The sequence below is a fragment of the Falco peregrinus genome, chromosome 2 (genome assembly GCF_023634155.1).
Source record: "Falco peregrinus isolate bFalPer1 chromosome 2, bFalPer1.pri, whole genome shotgun sequence".
In the NCBI taxonomy this organism is placed as follows: domain Eukaryota; kingdom Metazoa; phylum Chordata; class Aves; order Falconiformes; family Falconidae; genus Falco; species Falco peregrinus.
In genome coordinates this window covers 24,797,134-24,815,927 of record NC_073722.1, presented here as the reverse complement: position 1 = coordinate 24,815,927, position 18,794 = coordinate 24,797,134, and the positions used below count along the sequence as shown (strand labels likewise).

The window sequence follows — 18,794 nt, the reverse complement described above, 5'->3', positions numbered from 1 at the left end:
TCAGCTGGGAATTGTAACAGCTGTCAGTTTAAATGATATTTGCGTTTTGGATGGAGTCCACCAAAACTCATGTTCTGTTCAAGCCCCTTGAAATACAGCTTTTTGCAGGGAGCCAGCATCGTTTTTGGAGAATCCAATTATTTCCAGGGGAAAGCCTATGGAAAACTATCCCAATGATTTAGCTGATGTATGAGAGAGTGAAAAGTGTGTGAGCTCAGCAGGCTGTAGGATAGACCTAGATAATTCCTCATTGTAAACCGACTGCTGGCAGCATGTGTGTGCACATATATTACTTCTGAATTTCAGCAGATGCCTTGGGGATGCACGGGCAAGCGCTGAGGTTGTACTGCAAGTGTGTATCTGCAGTGTAACTGCTCTGTTTCCACTTCTGTCACTTCACACACCTTTTTTTTGCAAAATTGTCTCTTAAATTAGAGTGTGAAATTTCACGGAACACAGATGAAGAATCCCCAGAGCTAGTGGCCAGAGGGTTTTAGAATCGCTTGGATGTTTTCTCCTCGCAGGCCCGTCAATGGAGGTGAGGACTGCGCTGGTGTCAATTTTGAGTTCCAGCTTTGCAATACAGAGGAGTGTCCGAAGCACTTTGAGGACTTCAGAGCGCAGCAATGCCAGCAACGCAATTCCCACTTTGAGTATCAGAACAGCAAGCACCACTGGCTGCCATATGAACACCCTGACTGTAAGTTCTGTTATTTGCCTTTATTAGAAGTCAGGCCTGGAATCTCCCGCAGCTTGTGGGGGTCTTGTTCATCAGCTGTGCAGAAAGCAGGAATAAGCAGGGGGTGAGATGAAAAATCAGGAAGAAAGGATGGCTCCTGAAGGAAAGAACAGGTGCCCTGTGAGACAGCTGTCATTTCCCCAACCCTAGGCCAGCTAGCCTCTCCTGGCTTCATCGTCCTCTTGGTGAGGAGGTGATGCAGCAAGAGGCTTGAGGCTCCCAGCTCCTGCTGCAGAATAGCCGGTGGGTGATCACAGTGTGTGGTGCGCTGTGCTGTTGAGCTCTGGCTGGCTGCTGTTGGGGCAAAGAGTGGAAAGCTGTTGGTTGGGCTGTGAAGAACCCTTCCTGCACTCTCTGCTGCACAGCTCTTCATCTGCCTGAGTGCCAAGGGTCAACATCTGATGGTAGCCGCTGGAAGCATTAACATGTTTTTCTAATGGCACTACTTGAGAGGTCCTTCATAGTGTTTCCCCACTCTTCCTATTCCCCCACTCTTTTTATTTTCCCACACTTTTGTAGATCCATCTGCCTTGGCCTGATTCTGTCAGTCTTTGCTACTGACATTAATTCAACCCAGTAATTAACCTTGAGTGACAAGGACAGCTTGGAGCACAAAGACAGATTCCTAGTTCACTGAAAGGTGTTGCAGAGTTGCTGGCATTTTTTCCTCAGGGATCTCCTGAGATACCCTTTACACGGATGGCTGAGGAGTTAGACATTAACCAAGAAATACATGTTCAGCCAGTATTTTCAGAAAAGGATAAAGACAGATTAAATCCTCCGTGCTTTTCACCTGGCTTGTGCACCATCTTCTCATAGACTCATTTTTCTGCTGTCATGTTTCTGCGTCCTTGTGATTTTGTAAACTCAACCCTGTTGCCAGTAGGATCAGAATGAAAGCTGCTGTTGAGAACGCAGTCTTCGGAGCCTCTTTAGAGGGGAACTGGCTTCTGTGAGAAGGTCTGAAAGTGACAGGCCAGGCCTGTAATTCACAGAAAAGCAAATCAGTTGCCTTTTTCCCCACAGCTGTCTGTTAAAGGTCCTTTCTATCTCTGTTGTGTTCTCTTCACTCCTTTATTGGGATAGTTTTCTGAAGCATATCTGGATTGCTGTTAATTTATACAGTTCCTCCTCTCTCCTTGCTACACAGCTAATAAGAGATGTCACCTGTACTGCCAATCAAAAGAAACGGGGGATGTTGCTTATATGAAACAGCTGGCGCATGATGGGACTCGCTGTTCCTATAAAGATCCCTACAGCATTTGCGTCCGTGGAGAATGTGTGGTGAGTGACAGCTTCCCAGGGTCACCGCTGAGTTTGAGCTGTGCCGTGTTACAGAACAACCTTGGTTAGTCAGTCAGAACGATGCAGAGATAAGGCTTTGCAGATGTTTCTGAATTATATATTTGCCACATCATATTCCTCATAATTCCTTGAGATTTAAATGAAATCAGAGCAATGGCACAGATCTGTTGCATGGAAATACTCCGCTTCTCTTTAACTGATGGTTTCATTTGCGTCTTTTTGCACTTAGTTTCATGTCTGAAAAGAATTCTGTCTATTTTTCTGTCTTCCCTATCTTTCTTAGTCCTGAAGTACAGTGAATATAAAGCAAGAATCACTTCCTATTTTGCACATGAAAGCCATTATCCAGCACCAGATTTGCAAGTAATTTGTATTTCAATAAAATAGGTCAGTGTTGGATGGTAATTCCCTCGATGCATGGATTCTGTGATGGCCTCCCACCATAACTAAACTGACAATGACCAAGCCTTCTCTTTCGGTGTTTTGTTTTTTTTCCTGGCTCTTCGTTCTGCAGAAAGTGGGTTGTGACAAGGAAATCGGCTCTAACAAGGTTGAAGATAAGTGTGGCGTCTGCGGTGGGGATAACTCTCATTGCCGAACTGTGAAGGGAACCTTTACCCGCACTCCCAAAAAGCTTGGTAGGAATAGTATTTTGGATATAGTTTCTGTTGTCTCCGGTGTTTCTGTTGTACTTACTGCTTTTGCAGACCAGCAATGCAACCTACTTAAAGGTAGCAAAGTGCAAGTTGTGAGCTGATGTGCAAGAATAGTTTAGTCCCTGACTTTTCACAAGTTTTTCCTCTCAAACCTGAGCTCTAGTTTTTTCAATGGAAGTCTGAATGTCTGTGCATATGAAATAAGCATATTGATCTTCATGTCAATTTTTTTTTATTATGCTTTCTCACAAATTACAGCCCTTCAGTCAAACAAACAAATTAAAAATCAATTCAGCTGAATTCTGAACCAAATATAAAAATGTTTTGGCAGGAGTCCTCATTTCTCATACCCTTTGCGTTGCATGACTGAGGTCCAGTGGAACACAGGATAGCATTCTCCTCGCTCAGAACTAAGAATGACCTGGTTAAAATTTTCAGACTGCGCTCTGGGGTGTTTTGCAACACATCTCATATCAATAGTAATTCAAGTTCTCCATGGTCGTCTTCAGAAATTTCTACTTCATCAGTTATTTGCTAAGCCGGGGCAGTACTACCTTGTACATTTTGCTGTGACTATCTGGTATTTTAAGGCTCCCCTGTATTGCTTCCCCCCCCCAGCCCCCAGTCTGGGGACTACTCAGGGAAATATTTCTCCTGTATGACTAGGAGCAGTTATTTTGGAAGTATTTGTCAGCTAGAACGAAGTGTTTTAAGACAGAGCAGAGAAAGGCTGAGGGACAGCCAACCTGAATATCTGCGTTAACAGTTTAGAAGCTAGTAACTGCTGCCATGAAGCAAGCTTTACTGCAGCATTAATAATTACATGTGGACAGTGAGCAGACAATCTAAACTTGGACAGAGATAAGTTAGTGTGCGACTCTAACTAAAATACATAAAATATTCTGCTGAAAAAAGACTTACTAATTATTACAAGCCAATTGGAAAAGTTTACTTATTGTAATTACCAAATGACAGTAGAAAGCCTTTCTGAAAAGCATGGCTCCCTGGAGGCTGATGGATTGGACATGGAATAATGAAAGACTCCTTCAAACTTCGGGAGCATTGGACTTAAGACTATGACTTTCAGCCTCAGATACAAGCCTGCGTATTTCTGGAGTTGGCAGCTGCTGTGCTTTTCTTAAAAAAACAATCAGCAGAAATATGAGCTTGGCCTTCTAAGAGCATTTCTGATTTTTTCACTCAGAAAATGATTGGAATTTTGGGGGCAGAGAAGATAGTCGAGTCACAGCTTTGGATCCAGTCCAATAAGAGCTTTCTCTAACGAGTCTGGCTTCTGTTGCCTACACCAATGGTTTACAGCCTGTAGCTCGTGGTCCCCATGCTGCTGGAGCCTGCGGTTTGGCTTACTCCCTGGGGGATTAAGAGGGCAACCAAGAGGCCAGCAGCCACCAAAATATGCTACCAACCCCACCGCGTTCTGGCTCAGCACTTGTGCCTGTGGGCCACTGAGAGCCACCGCCTTGTCTGATGGTGTGATGCTGTGCAATCCGGTGTTTGCACAGCATTTTCAGCATCTGGAAAGCATGGCAATGCAGGGACAGAGCGCGCCAGGCGATAGCTCAGGGCAGACTGCTGTTAACCAGCCCCTTCTGTGCAGATGTTTATGAAAGTGATAGAAGTGTTTATGAAATGTTTATCGTTTTACCATAACTTTGGCAATCCTAGTCATTAAAAAGACTAATTGACCTCTTCCAACAGGAAAACATTTAAGCAAGAGGTGCCAAAAAGAATTCAAGTTTCTGGAAAATGAAATCTGCAAGTATCCAACTTAAAATCACCTACCTGATTTTTTACTGGTCTGACTTTCATTGACTATTAACATTTGCTAGATGTGTCTTAGTTCTGCTTTAAAGGCATTGGAACACAGAAGTAATTTATCCTTTACCCTTGTAAAGACCATCTGGCTGACAAACATAGTCAATGAAATAACAAGACTTGTCTCCCATAGCACTAATCACAGACGTTCTATTTAAGGGAAGACAAGAGGAGCATTTACATTGCCCAAAGGAGCTCGCAATATTTCCCTTTCTGAAACAAAGGAGTCTAAAAATATGCTGGGTAAGTGTCAAGTGCTTGTAGAAAGCGAGGCATCCATGGCAACTCGAGAGTTCTTGCCACAGTTCTCATCTCCACTTAGACATTGATAGATAATGCCAAATCAGGCAAAAGCTCTATGTTTCATATGCTCAAAAGACAATCAATGATAAGATTGGCAGATGCTGTTTGCGTAGTCACTCATCAGCCGAGACCATGATTTTGCACATTCCCAACTCTTCCTTTTCTTCACGTAGGTTTTCCAAGGAGCTGTAGTGTGTCAGGTGGATGACAAACTACCAATGTAGCCATTAGTCCCAGGATCCCCAGGGCGAAGCAGAATTACTTAAATGCTACATCTTGTGCTTGCAATGCATGAATAATAAAGCTGTTGTCATGTCTACGCTGCTCCTCTAGCAGGGCTGGATTACTTGGGAGGTTTGCATAGCACAGTACAAACCAGAGAAACTTACTTGGCTCTTAAAAAAGGGATCTACAGAGATACATCATCGTTAAATCTGCAGTTGTTTAACAGAATGTAATAGAAATATGAAAATACCATGCACTCAGAGTGCTTATGATGCTCTTGATTAAAACTTGATATAGAAGTACCTGTTGACAGGTCTCTAGGAGAGATTTTAGTCTTCCTAATGACAATACTTACTTAATGTTACACTAATTATCTGCAGTTTGGACTGATAAATAACTGAAATTTAAAATAGGAATAATTTTCTTTGGAAACAACTTTTTACTTTTAGCTGTAGAGAGCTGATTTCAGCCCTTTCACTGAAGGAGCAGCAATTTGATTGATGCATTTTACATTCACAGTTGTAAATAGTTTGGGTTAACTTCCATAGAGACGAGCCTTTTTGGATGTGTAGCGACAATATGCTCTGTACTACGCCCACCTTTCTCCAGTCTTTGATGTCTCAGGAGTAAATAGACACACTCGAGACATTAATATCTAATGTGACAGTAAGTAAACTCAAATATAACAGCCTGGCTGATGAGTGATTTGGAAAAAATAATCAGGAAGACTTCTGGTTTTCCCCCCTCATTATGCTGAGGAACATAAGAAACATATTTTTGCCTGAATTGTTAATTGATATGGCTGATAGCAGTGTAGCTAGTCAAGTGACAAATAGATTTGTAACTGGTTTCTCTTCTCTCCCTGAAAGAGAAGAAACACAAGGAGGTCCCATCAAATACGTTACAAAACTATTTGCTCAGTTTCTTTTTGACACTGCTTCTCAGTTGGTGACGGATGCCGCCTTCTGCAAGTAGGAGCTAGATCACATAGGGCGCTCCTAACCATGGCTATTACTTTTTCTTTCCATCTGTGCTTTCTCCATTGACTACTACACATGCCAAAGGGTACCTTAAGATGTTTGATATCCCTCCTGGTGCTCGACATGTGTTTATCCAAGAAGACGAGGCTTCTCCTCACTTTCTTGGTAAGTGTTTCTCTCCTCAGGTTTGGCTTTGAGGCATGATGAGAAGCATGGGGCAGTCATGCAGTAGAACCTGAGAAATGAGATAACCAAATTAGTGTTTTGGGTAAATATGTGCATTCAAAATTGCATGTTAAGGACTGAGTCCTACAGCATAAGCTCAGCAAACATTTACTTCTCATTTGGGGTTTTTCAAAATATTAAACTGATCCCAATTTGCATGTTTACTAATGCAAGATCATAATCACTCACATTTAAATGGGCACTGCCAGAGTGAAAAATGGTGTATTTTATTATGTGAATCAAATCCAGTGTCTTTAAGCATTATTTGCTGCAGATCATAAGCGACAGCTAATTTAATGTAAAGAAGTTTGGGGAACTTGTGATATATTTGCAGTCCATTTCATTTCAGATTTTCCTCGTGGAGGACAGTTCATACTGTTGTCAATCAATTTGTATCTTACCTCTTACCGCTTTCTAATGCTCAGTGGGTTTTATCTCACAGGAGAAGGGTTAAATATGTGGATTTTAACAGCCTTTTAATCAGCTCCTCCTGTACTAGGGATAGTGACTCTCAGAGAAGCATAGCTCTGCTTTGGCAGCAAGTGGCTTCATGAAGCTACTCACTAGGTGCTGCAGAGCTCCTGCATTTGGATTACTATAATCACAGGAACTTGTAAGACTTGTGCATAGGTGGAAGGGGTTTTTATCGTGTTTTATGGTGCATTGGAAAAAGGTGTACAAAAGAAAAAATTAGTCTATCTTTCAGATTTCTAATGTATTGGCTTCCAGTTGAAGCCTCACAGTAAGAATCCCCACGCTGTGTGAGTTTTAAGATGTGGTGCAGGAACCCAAACCCAAGTAGTTTCCCAGGGGTTTAAATGCCCCGGCTCTTTGCTTACTGATTTTAGCATCTGATACGTACATCTGCATGCAAAAGAAATGAAAATGCGTGGAAAAGTTGTCATTTTTGTTATCTGAGGAAAATAAGAAATGCACTTAAAGTCTGAGTTGTCTGTTGTAGGCATTGCCAGTAATACTGATTCTGGTCTTGGGCAAATAGGGAGGACAGGTGAGTCTCAAGACTTGATCTAAGTTCCTTGCTACCACCCGTGCTTCTTAGGAACAAAGCTAGTATGGGAAATGCACACATTTACGTGGGAAGAGGTGCTTCAGGCTGCCTCTAGTTCTGTATCTAATTGGCGTGGATAAAGAAGTAGAAAATCAAAGCAAATACACAAATGCATCTGTCAGCCAACTGGAATTCGGAGGCTGCATGAGGTGCCCTTGGAGGGCCTTTCTCTGAGCCAGAGTATCTACAGCACTTGCTAGCGTGGTGGGGTTTTTTTGCAAAAGGCAGTTCTATAATATATCCCATTAAGTTTCATGTAAGCCACGGTGATTGCTGATGCTGCACAGGAGGCACGACTGGCACTGTTTTCAATCCTTTTAGCGATTAAGAACCAGGCAACAGGACACTATATCCTGAATGGGAAAGGGGAGGAGGCCAGATCCCGATCTTTCATCGACCTGGGCGTGGAGTGGGAGTACAACATAGAAGATGACATCGAAACTCTCCACACTGACGGGCCCCTGCATGACGCAGTGGTTGTGCTGGTAGGTTACATGCTGAGCAGTGGGAATACGGTGGGTTCATCATTTATAAGAAGTGTATGGCCAATGTGGGGCTGCATTGTTGGACACGAATGGGACACTTTCAGTGGACCAGAAAAGGGCATTGCATGTCAAACCATGTCTGACATCAGCCTTACTCTTTAGCTGAGTAACTGATGTGGCCACACCATCCTTTCATCCTAGGTGTTGGTGTCGTGCTTGGCCAGCTTTGAATGCTAACCTAGAAACCTATCTCAATGTCAGCGGCTCTGTGTTGATCTTACCACTCTTTGTGCTAACTGTAACAATAAAAGCCAGTTTTTTCCCTCCTATGAGTTAACTAGCAGTTTCCATGTTTCCCCTAAGAGCCAAGCCTTGGTTTCTTTACTTTGCAAAGGAAAAAGTAATAGCTCTGATTTTGTACCACTGTTTGCATTTGATTATTAATAGATCATTCCTCGGGAGAATGACACGAGATCTAGCCTGACTTACAAATACATCATTCACGAGGATTCAGTACCAACTATCAACAGCAACAACGTCCTCCAGGAAGAAATAGATACTTTTGAGTGGGCATTAAAGAGTTGGTCACAGTGCTCCAAACCCTGTGGTGGAGGTAAACAGATGATGTGACACCTTCTAGTAATAATGACAAATTACCAAAAGTGGAAAAGTAAAAGGTGGGGGAAGTGAATGCTGTAGAAACCTTGGCCTCCCCATTTTTTTTAAAAGCAGTTCTTTATTTAGGGTGCCCGAGCTTAAAATATGACTGCCTGTTTATTCAAAAGAGTCACACTTCCACCCTTGAAAAAAAAAAGTCCTTTGTAGGTGTTTACATTCAGTACCCAAAGCTACTTCGGAAGTACAGACTCAGGTGTTTATGCTACTGAGCGTTCCCTTTTGGTATGGACATTACTCTGACACAAAGAATGGGGAATGCAAATGTCAAAATAACTTTTAATTCTTACATACATCAGTCGAGCAGGTGATGTGTTCTGGTAGCAGAAGCACTAAAATGACACTTGGGTTCCTTCCCAGGTAGCTGGTGACCTGCTGCTTGATGGTAAGGAGGTAATTTCTCCCCTGTTTGTACCATGGTTTGTGTGTGATGCAGAGGTGGGGCTGAGAGGTCATAACTGTCCCTTCTGGCCTTAAAAACCTCACGCGGTGTCATGTTATAAATAGCACCCACAGACCACTGCGCAGCAACCTCATGCCTGCCAGCTGAGCAAATTGTGAACACGTTTAAATACTTCGTAAATGTCTATCATGTAAAACCATTTACTAGGCCATAAAACTTAAACCAAAAACTGTAACAAGGACCTTGTTTTCCTAATTTTTCCAAAATACTTTCCAGGGTTCCAGTACACCAAATATGGGTGCCGCAGGAAAAGTGATAACAAAATGGTTCATCGCAGCTTCTGTGAAGCCAGCAAAAAGCCAAAGCCCATTCGTAGAATGTGCAATCTTCAAGAGTGCACACAGCCTCTGTAAGTACATCTTGCACAAAGACACAAACGATTGCTCCTTGTGGTGGGTGTGGAAGTTAGCCCAAGCCAAATCTGGTAGGATGCTGACAGCTTTCTAGACTGGAGTTCCTGTGTTATGTTTTTTTCTACCTGTGTAAGAGTAGTTATTGACCTTATTGCGTGGTTCCATCACAATATTGTATACTAAGAGCTGCCTCACCTGGCAGCAGTATGGATAATAGGTAAAAGTTGTGACAGTGTCTTATTCCTTTTTACTTCCCAGCTGGGCAACAGATGAGTGGGAATACTGCACAAAAACCTGTGGGAGTTCAGGCTACCAGATCCGTACCGTGCGGTGCATTCAGCCCCTTCATGATGGTGCAAACCGCTCCGTCCATTTCAAGTACTGTAGTGGAGATCGCCCCGACAGTCGCCGGCCGTGCAACCGGGTACCGTGCCCTGCGCAGTGGAAAGCTGGACCCTGGTCTGAGGTAGGCAAGCAGTAGTCACAAGTTAGTAATGTACCTTTGCTACTATCTCATGCCTCCCAAGTCAGATCTGCGCCTGGGCTGAAAGCTCTGGACTGCTCCGGACAGTTTCCCAAAACCTAAAAATCTGCAGCAGATGATGACTTCCAGCTTCATGGGCTTCTGCCACTCTCCAGGCTTCTCCAGAAAGCAGCAAGGAAAACGTTCACAATATCAGATAGACAGTCCTGCAGAACACATGTTGAAATTTTGCTTGCTTTTCTCCAAGTTTCCAACTTCTCACTTTCCCCACTTCTGAGGATAGCATAACATTTTTTAACCAGCTTGGACTGGTTTGGAATCACAGAGTTTCTGCAAGTGTTGATATTGTTGTACTGACTTAGGAGCAAGCAGCTGAACCCTACAGCTGACTCGGCGAACACTGAGCTTTCTCTGCCCTTTGTATTCTCTTTAGGTTACGCGGTCAAAATAGGTATCGGCTACAGGAGGAATAAATAGCAAAGTTCAGAATACACTCTAATAATACATTTAACATTACAGAAAGCAAGAACCAAGTTAAAAACCACCCTCCTCCTCTGCATATTTCTCCATAACATCAGCCTTCATTCATGTCTGCTTTCAAAACAAATTGCTGGAATGTGTAGCCTGACCTGAAAGCCAACCTTGGGCTATTTTAGACACATTAATTTCTGCACATTGCTGTGAAAGCTGAATGTCCTGAATTTCTTGTGTCTGTTTCGTAGTGTTCTGTGACCTGCGGGGAGGGAACCGAGACCCGGCAGATCATGTGCCGTGCTGGTGACCAGTGTGATGGAGAAAAGCCAGAGTCAGTGAGGGTTTGTAAACTCGCTCCCTGTAATGGTAAGAGAACCGTCTTAAAAATGACTGCATTAACAATTCCTGGCGCAGTGCAGCCGGGGGAGATAGCATGGTGCTGGGCTGAAATGTTAGACACAGATTTCATCCCTGAGTGAATTCCAGTGAAAACTAAAAGACCTATATTTAGGTCTGAATAAAAGTTAAGCTTTCTGTGTTCATGGTACAGGTTTCTAAGGCAAGGCAGAGCCTACACTTAGAGCAGGTAGTGTGCACACCAAACGTGTACTGTGTTTTAAAAGCTATTCCACTGCCAGGTGACAACCACACACCACCGATCATCTCTCACATGCTAGAAAACACACCCTTCCTCAGAGATTTTTCCTTCTTTTTTCCAGCTAAAGGCACCTTGTCATTTAGTCCAGCGTGTTACTGCTAACATGGCTGCAGGTAAACAGGCTGAAATGGGGGGGTTAAACATGTTAGCCTAAGTTGTGTGTACAAGAATCTCTGCTAAAGGTGAACGGCAATCCAAAGTAAACTCGGCTCAACTTCTAAATCCCGGGAAAAGTTTTACAAGTCTGCCAATTGAAAATGAAAAAAAAAACCAAACCCAAAACCCCCAAAAAACCCCAACAACCCAAACATAAAAATGGAACCACAGAGCATTAATGAGGTTCCTGGGAATCTCATGACAGTGTTCTAGAATTGTTCAAACAGATTTTTAAGTTGGTTTTATGACAGCAAAGTGTTTCTTCCTTTGGGTCCTTGACTCTGTAAGATTTGGGGTTTGTTTGTTTTTTAAATCCCTCACGGTAGTCCTGACACGCTGATCACTACGTGGTAGAAGAAAAAAAGTAAGAGTTCTTAGAAGGCGCAGCGTGTTTTCCCACAGAGCACATCGAATTGCTTCCCGCAAGTCTGGTAGATGTGTCTGCTTTTGCCCGTACTTGTCTTCTGCCAGCATAAGAACTCCGAGCAGGAAACAATTCTGGGAGCAATGAAAAATTATAAAAGCTGTATCCACTAGGTGGGAGCAAATCCTTATCTATGACTGTAAACAAGATCCAAAAACTTGGTTTTGACTGGTGATAAAAATATTTCCAAACTGAAATAAATGAGGGCTACATCTTTGCAAAACTATTCACGTAGTTTTGATCTTGTGCCTTAAAGTATCACCTTAAGAATCTGTGCTTTAAGCATCAGTTGACATTTCCTTGAATAGCCAGCGTTACATTCCTACCTTTCAAAATCAAGCAGCACACCATCTTTTTTCTCCTTGTGAGACTGCTACATCCCTTTCGCTGTAAATAATACTGAGAGCCCGGTGCCACTGGCCTGTAAGACCCACTTGTATGGGATATAAGCAACAGATGGCCTTGTACGGGGCCATTTACAAATTGCAGTTGCACTACATTGGTTAATACTCACTGTATTTTTAGAGGTTTTGATGTTTAATATGCACCCATCTCGCATGCCCCGGTGACTGAAGGATTTATGTGGTGAAAGGAGGAGGGGTGTCTAACAGCGTTCTGAAACGCTACGTGCATTTCCTAAAGAGAGAGGTCACAGCCGCGCACTGCAACAGCTATTAACAATGCGTGAACTAATGGCCACTGATATATGTGGCCTCGGTGCAGCAAACCTATAGCACGAGCTGCGCTTTATGGAAGCACTGTGAGCCATGAGGGCATGGACAGGTACACCGGGCCAAGTCCCTCACACCCCTGACAAAGCCGCAGGGTCCCTGTGGGCTCTGTTCCTTGGCCACGCTACACCCGCCTCTCTGCTTTGAGCTCAGAGCTCCCTGCTCTGCTCGGGGCTTTGGGACGAAACTTTTACCGAGCAGTAAGCAGCTGACAGTGTTCTTCCAGACCACACGGTTTCTTTTTCACCACACTTTTCTGATGTGGTTTCTACCACGTTCTATATATTTTGGGGGAATACAGCTAAAATATCGATAGCATTCTGTAATATTTATGTAGAGAAACTCTTTACACATGGTCATGCGTGGCATTCCTTTACTTCTAAATCTGTATAGCCTTGATTACTATTTTGCTTTTCAGGGCTTTAGTCTCAGCCATCAGTCTGTATCAGGTGGTTTTGACAAATGATTTACTGCCTACACGCAAGGTTGCTGAGAGTTGAACCTTAGCGGGATTGTCATGAATATTTGCCACAGTTGGTGTGATTGCTTTTGCGCTACGTGGCATATGAGCATTTTTCTTCCATTTCATTAAAAAAACATATGCCTGCCTAAGGGAGAAGAGCCACCAGGTCTTCCACGGTATACCTTGGTGGAGCCGAGTCTCATAGTGTGGAAAAATGAGGACATCTCCATAGGTATTTCATTTGAACTTTATATGCCTCTGTGATTAGGAGACAGGTGGCAGGATTTTATCCTGCAATAATCTGAGCAGCAGTCACATTTCTGTGGCTGGGCCAGATTAAAAGAAGGGATTTTGTGGTGTTCAGATGAACAGATGAGCTCTGTGTAAGAACCTGTATAAAACAGACCCTGAGAAGGGCTTGATATGAGCTGTCCCTGCTTCACAACACAAGATACTGAATGAAGAAGAAAACATGTTTTTAAATGGCAGTCCCTAAATCCCAATTTTCAGCATGTTTTCTCAGTGGGATGCTGCCAGCAAGCAATGTACTTCAGAGTTCCAGTGATGCCTTCTGTAAGAGACCTGTCAGTTTTGAAAACTAATGTGATATTTTTTTAGTTGATTTAAATGACATTCTAGTAGCTTCATCTTCTAAAGATTCCCTAGGGAGCCGATACGCTTTCTTGTGTCTTCTACTCTTAGTTACCGTGAAGCAAGTAACAGATTGTGAGAAGGAGAATTTTTACCATGATCATCAGCGGAAGGATACAAGCACTTACATACTGAATAGGAAGTGGTTGACTAGGTTGTGCAGAATTAACCTAACAAATAAAAAAAAGGGATTATGTGAGTATGCGACTCCAAGATTGTATTTACGGAACCTGCTGAAAGTAGATGAGTACAAAACCAAATCTTTGCACTATTGCTCGAGTCACGAAAGCTAAACCATTACAAACCAACACCACAAAAATTAACCGGGTGAGAAAAGGACCAAGTAAGATGCATTGGCACTATGGGAAAGCAAAAAATAGTTGTTTGGTACTTTCTTTTTTGGTTTGTCACTTTAGGTGATACTGTTTGCTTTGCCTTATATACCGATATAAATCACAACGTGTTAATGAGACAGCTGCCATAACTTTCCAGATTGGGTGCTTTCATTTGCATGGAAGCATAAAAATTGTTCTGTGTGTGATGCAAAGATTTGTGTTTCAGTATTAGCTTTTCTAGTTTAGATGAATTATAAATATAGCACTTGAATTTCCCATGCTAAATTCCTGCTGAAAATAGTCTTATAGTGCCTTCATGGAGTACGTATATTCCCACGCAGAGCTGCAAATTTAATGCTGGGTTTGTCAAGAACCAACAAACATCCACCCAAGGAAGCACACTGGGATTAGAAGCAAGGAAAACTTTTCTATTACGTGCCGCAGTCATATAATTTGCTTTTTATAAACAATGTCCCACAACCCCACTGATGTATGTGTGTGTAATTTTACTGAGTACAAGTGGAACTAAGCTGATTTACGCTGATCGAGAGGTTAGGCTACAGTTAGTATTTTAAAATAGGAAAACTGGGTTGCCTAGCATACTGTTAACATGTGTTGAGGCAGCATCTGTACACAGGTGAAAAAATAATCACGGTACAGAAAGGTTATTTAATTTCAGAGCTTAATATGTGGTGTTACGTGCCATCTGTTGCTCATTAAAATGTTGACTATGTAATTGCTAGCTGTGACTGGAGGACTAGATGTGGAACAGATCTTCTCAGTATCTGGGGTTAACTTTTGGCTTTTCACATTATAATTTTGCGTACTTCTATTTTGAGCAAAAATGGATTTAAGTAAAATCCATCAACACCATTTTAAGCCAGCCGTGATATCTTAGGGAAGGTCTGCTAAGGAAACCTCTTGCTGATCTGTCCCCAGAGTGTTTGAATAGTTACTGGATGCACCGAGGTACTCATTTGTCCCCATCCCTGGTTTTATGTCCTGCGAAGTGTTGCATGTTTGTTGGTTCCTGGTCTGATTCCGGAGTGCTGCCAGAGCCTTAGCACCCGATTCAGGAGGCGGAGGGGAGGCACCCATGCCCCACGTTCCTCAGAGTCCCAGCCGCTGGGCTGAGCGCCCCATGGGAGGAAGGCAGGTTAGGCTGGCAGGCAACACTGAAACACAGGGCCTGTTTTGGGGGCGCCCTGTAGATGTCCTTGGGAAAGTCATTCCCCCTTTGCCTACAGATGCGTTGGCTTGAAAACAGCAAGGTGCTCTTCTGAGCAGCGTGGACCCTGCTGAGAGGCTGGGTGCGGTGACCTTCCGAGGTGCCTTCCCGCATTACTTGGTTGGGTGCTGATGCTGCCGAGGCATGTGATAGTCCATGCTACACAGATAAGTAACAGTATAAATGAGTGGTAGGATGAGTTAGACACAGGGAGGAGAATAAAAAGGGAGTATTAAATCTCCTCATTTTAAAATCTTCAAATAGTGCAGTTCATTTCAAATGCTCAGAGCCAACCTCCCATCTTCTTCTGTGCCTTGATGCAGCTCTGCTCAAATACTGAGAATCTGACTTTTTCTGTGAGAGTGAAGTTTCAGTTTAAACTCACATTCTCCATACAGAATGCCAAACTGCCCAGCGAGCTTGTTACCTTGACACAGTCAGTACAACAGACTGCAAGGTTCAGAACAGAAATTCTTAACAGTGCGACCTACTCATGAGTGTTACAAATGCTCTGTGTTTGTCCCAGGCCTGACAACAGTAAAATTTAAGACTTTACCTTTGAGCTCGTGTGACAGGCTGAAGGAGCCCGAGTACTGATGTGCTCTTAGCTTGATATCAAAGCCTTATTTTTCTTCTGGCTTCTTATGTTACTGCTTTCCTTTCCGCCTGTTTTGTCCAACGTGACCACTGCATCTCTGTCTGCGGAGCAAACACTTAGTCAATGCTGAAAGAAATAATTGACATTTTTGGGATCTCTGACAGATCCTTGACCTCCTGGAGATCTTTTCCCTGACTGAAAGGAACGCCACAAGTTTAACTTCAAGGCGTCTTACATCTGACCTATCTGTTAAAAGCTTTCCATTGGTTCTCCAGTTACGGTTAGGTCACAGAAAAACTTCAGACTATGTCCCAACAAAATTTTATCCAACTCTTAATATTTTATTTTAAGACATCATATAAAAGGCATCCTTGAGAGATTTAATGGGATTTAACTGGGATTTAATGTCTTTAAGGGAAGATTTTGTTATTCTGAATGGTGTTGATAGATAGTGTCCTCAGGCTAGAAGTGAAGGTGATTTGGGGTGGGTAGGACTACACCTGGCCTAGTAGGTGGGAGCTCTAGCGGGTTAGCACTGGAAAATGTTGTCTGTGGCCCTCCGCAAATACAACGTGCCTTTCCACAGCTCTTCACTTCTGGTGTGCACAGAAGCTGACATTTTCAAGGTGACTGCTGATTTCTTTGGTTCCCAGCTACGGTTATTTTTCAGGGTGGCAGTGAGTTCTGTCAGGGGATGAAGCATCTCAGGTGGCCTGTTCAGAGTAGCTCAAGGTTTATGAAACACAGGCAGAACTTTATCAGTGCCCATTTAAACACTGTTCGGGCATTTCGGTGCTCTTCAGTAGGTTTACGATCAACATGCATTTGTTTTGCAGATGAGCCCTGTATGGGAGACAAATCTATCTTCTGTCAGATGGAAGTGCTTGCACGTTACTGCTCCATCCCTGGCTACAACAAGCTGTGCTGTGAGTCCTGCAGTAAGCGCAGCAGCACCCTCCCACCGCTGCTCCTTACCGAAGCTGCTGAAACCACAGAGAAAGCAATGTTCAATCTGCCTCAGGCTTTGATGATGCCAACGCCCGTAGTGCCCCGCTACGCACAGCTCCTGCCCGCGAGAAGTTCTCTGGGCAGGCTTCCTTTTGCCGAAGAGGACGTGGGTACGAAGGTCTCCCCATCCAACGCCGAGCCCAAAGGCGCTGAATTTCCGCAATGGAGAGCTCCCCAGGCAAGGAAGTCTTCAAGGCTGTTTGCTTTGCTCCACCAGTCACCTGTCAACAGCAGCAATCTCAGTCCTCACGATGCCCTTGCACTGGCAGCAGCTGTTCCTGTGGTGCCAGCTAATAACACGGCGGCGGGTGCTCCTTCTCCACCGAGAACCTCAAGAAAGAGTGAGAAGCACGCTGAGAAGGGATGGCCTTCGAGGTCCCCCACTGTGGAAAGATGAACGCAGATGCCTTGTTGGAGGATAGCCATGGAAAGAGGCTCTGTTTGGCGCTTTGGGTTCAATGTCCTTACTTCTGGACACTATGGTGCATGCTGCTTTCCACAGGCAAGACACTGCAGGTCATCAACTCATTTTCCTTGTAAATACAAAGAACAAGAAGTGCTGGTTCACTTTCTAGTTGCTCCCGTCCTCCTCCCATGCTGTGTTACCTGGCTAGCTTGAACGCATTGGGGGAAAGCACCAAAGAATATTCCCAAGTTGCTGAGGGCGTCATCCATCAAGCTCTAGTACAGAAAAATGGCCCTGACCTCAGCACCCACCTCGTTATTTTTGGTTCTAAACACTCACTCATAGAAAACACCCCACTACAAGAGGTACCAAATGTTTACACTATACTTTTGTAATGGAACAACTGAATCCATAAGACTCGTTTTGCTAATTTATCTATATAAACGGATATTGTATGAGCAAACTTGCAGCTGTTGTGTAAATACTGTATATTGCAGAAAATCAGTATTATTTTTAAGAGTTGTGTGCTGTCAGACAACTGTTTACCTATGTTGCATTCTGGACAATTGCTAGGTGCCTGCCATCGAGTACTGCCTTATTTACATTCCAAGAGTTGATTTGTAAAGCAGCATTATCATAAAAGGAGGAGTTCCATTTTCGTTACAAATTACATCTACTGACACTAGGAAAGGGTTGGGGTTTTTGGAGTACCAACAACACGATGCTTTCTTTTGAAATAGGGAGGGGAGGCGGGGAGTGTAAACCTAAAGGTATGAGTTTACTTGCAGCCACCCGCCCAGTATAAGTAGGTTTAGAAACTTTAGTGCAATTCCAGTCACCGGTTGGAAGAAGAATTTTATGTGCCTGTGAAATGAACCCGGACACCCACAGCCTATACTGAGCAGCATTGCTTCAGGTCAGGAGTAGCAGTGCCGTCCTTTAAGCCTCCTTTCGCCGAAGAGGTCAGACCAGTGTAGGAAACCGTGTATATACTGTAAGTACTGTAATGTTCACGAGTCAAAAATGAGTTCTGCTTTCCAGATGATCTGTTTGTTATTTCTGAAGCTGAAAAAGCATCACAGAGGTAGAATAGGCGCTAACAAGAAATAGCTGTGGCAAGACTTAAAATAGATAAATTTTTTTCCTACTGGAAGCATTGATTTAAAGGTGAGAGAGATATTTATTTTTTAGCATGGTTCACCTCAAAATCTCCACAACCACAATGCATCTGACTGCAATAATGTACTAGTAATTTATGTCAATAACCATCTTGTTCACAGTCCACCCAATCGCACTCTCTCCTGTGTGTTGCTGTAAAGTACTTGTATATAGGATGGAGAACTAAAGATATTTATTAAAAGTTGATTTCTTGATAGTATTTTATGTACTAAATATTTACACTAAGGGCAGTTGACTATTCTTTTTGCCAAGATAAAATAGAGAGATGTAATTAGATACCTGTATGTGCTATGTCATACGGATAGAACAGAAATCTAAGCTAACTAAACTACTGTAGAGAAATTGTTGATCTTATTCTTTAAAAAAAAGAAAAAAAAAGTCTTATGACAGTTTTTATTACAGGCATCTTTAATTTCTAAACAGGTTATTAAAGTTTCACGTGCAATTTTTGCTTCCCCATAAAAAAAATCCTCATGACCCCTTTAAAAGAACAGTGAATATGTACCTCTAAAATGCTATAAAGTAGATTAGGACCCCAAAGATTAAATTCTAGAAACATCTGTAATGCTTATGCGGAATCACGAGGAAGAAATAAGGATGAAAATTGTTGCCAGAAGACTTTCAGAAGGCAATGAGAATGCAGGTAGGTTAACCCTGTTCGGGGAGGTACAGGGTCACGCTCTGC

The 18,794-nt window shown here is 43.0% G+C and overlaps 1 protein-coding gene across 3 annotated transcripts in view; it reads left to right on the top strand.

Moving 5' to 3' along the window:
• Nucleotides 1–18,308, top strand: part of ADAMTS3 (ADAM metallopeptidase with thrombospondin type 1 motif 3) — a 134,889-nt gene extending 116,581 nt beyond the window's left edge. For 2 of the 3 annotated variants that reach the window (XM_055796450.1, XM_055796449.1), the window contains exons 13-23: nt 525–700; nt 1,890–2,023; nt 2,559–2,682; nt 6,129–6,209; nt 7,660–7,823; nt 8,271–8,436; nt 9,178–9,310; nt 9,573–9,780; nt 10,521–10,638; nt 13,407–13,550; nt 16,353–18,308. In XM_055796450.1, coding sequence (XP_055652425.1) covers nt 525–700; nt 1,890–2,023; nt 2,559–2,682; nt 6,129–6,209; nt 7,660–7,823; nt 8,271–8,436; nt 9,178–9,310; nt 9,573–9,780; nt 10,521–10,638; nt 13,407–13,550; nt 16,353–16,921 — 2,017 coding nt within the window. In that variant the 3' untranslated portion in view covers nt 16,922–18,308. The remainder of the gene's footprint in view (nt 1–524; nt 701–1,889; nt 2,024–2,558; nt 2,683–6,128; nt 6,210–7,659; nt 7,824–8,270; nt 8,437–9,177; nt 9,311–9,572; nt 9,781–10,520; nt 10,639–13,406; nt 13,551–16,352) is intronic. The other variant, XM_055796451.1, reaches the window with a different exon arrangement.
• The last annotated feature ends 486 nt before the right edge of the window (nt 18,309–18,794 follow it).